The sequence below is a fragment of the Galeopterus variegatus genome, unplaced genomic scaffold, assembly GCF_000696425.1.
Source record: "Galeopterus variegatus unplaced genomic scaffold, G_variegatus-3.0.2 Scaffold3331, whole genome shotgun sequence".
NCBI classification, from domain to species: Eukaryota; Metazoa; Chordata; class Mammalia; order Dermoptera; family Cynocephalidae; genus Galeopterus; species Galeopterus variegatus.
In genome coordinates, this window is record NW_007729442.1 from 225,713 (window position 1) to 226,997 (window position 1,285).

Genomic DNA, 1,285 nt, shown 5'->3' on the forward strand with positions numbered 1-1,285 from the left:
TTTTTTACCATAGTGTTACTATTAGTTCTTTTATTTTAAAAATTGTGTAGTGTCCTAGATGATCACTTTCTCAGTCAACCATTAATGTAGTTCATAACAATATCTTGTAGGACCATGAGCTTCATTTCATATATGGAAGCCACTTGTAAACTAAGGACATCAAAAAGATACTGTTGTCTTCATAAGGCATGTCTTTTTTTTAAATATAGTGCTTATGCAAGCCACTATTCCCCAGGGGATGCTATTATTGTGTTTGTTTACCACCGAAAAATTTACTGAAACCAGTTGTGACATGTTAATGCAAAGGAATGCCAATCAGTAAAAATTGCACGGCAGATATAAGTATGCTTAAGAATTTGTGCCTTGTTTGAAAAGAAATCCCCAGGAGGATATTTCTACCGCAAATATATATTTTTTAAAGATGTAATCTTTCAATTAGTTTTATTAGGGGACAATCCCTCTTTTCTTTCTTCCAAACCTTAAGGCTGCACCAAAACTATGGAGGGCCTAGAACTTGTTTTCATGTGAAGTCTCCCTAAGCGATCTGAGCCTCAGGTTTAGATAGGTTCTTGGCCAAATGACTGAACAGATTAGTTCTGAGACCCTGTAGAATCTGTACCTGTATTAGGGTGCCTCAAATGCATGCCATTGTTTATTTTGGATTTTCCAATCCGTGTTGTTTAAAATAGACCACTCAGAAGAGCCTTTCAGACTTGGCATTCTTTCTTGGATTTAGGGTTTATACTTACATTCCCTGATTGTTTAGAGCCAATGATGGCAAATAGGGGTGACCTACTGAGCAGCAGATCAGCTGGGTATTGTTCAGTATGTACAGCTGTATTCATGTCCTCCTTGATGGTGTCAGGAAATTACATTTTATTAAAAAATACTTAATTCAATATAGCATCAAATGGAAAGCATTGTAATAGGTGTTGGAGGGAGATATAAATATGTAAACACACTTCTTAATATTTGAGAGAATGATGAATGACAGAGCTATAGTAGCTATGGGAATATGGAGCTGGGAAGAGAGATTTTGATTTTTATTATGGTTTCTTACAAAAAGAAATATAATCTCTTCTGCTTTAAATTATAATAAATGAAGAGTTCTGGACTAATAGAATATGGTAATATTAAAACACTAAAAACAAAACCTGTCAATTCTGTTTTTTATAAAATGTTAGAAATATAAAAAAGATGAACTTTTTGTAATTATTTTTCCCTTGTTGTGTATTCAGAAAAAAGTGGAGCCATTTGCCAGTGTTCTTAGTTTTCCATACCCATT

The 1,285-nt window shown here is 33.9% G+C and overlaps 1 protein-coding gene across 1 annotated transcript in view; it reads left to right on the plus strand.

Moving 5' to 3' along the window:
- Positions 1 to 1,285, plus strand: part of LOC103600397 (39S ribosomal protein L1, mitochondrial-like) — a gene marked incomplete at its 3' end in the record, with an annotated part of 11,094 nt that overhangs the window by 2,179 nt on the left and 7,630 nt on the right. Inside the window, 1 exon segment of the mRNA XM_008584669.1 lies at positions 1,239 to 1,282. Coding sequence (XP_008582891.1) covers positions 1,239 to 1,282 — 44 coding nt within the window.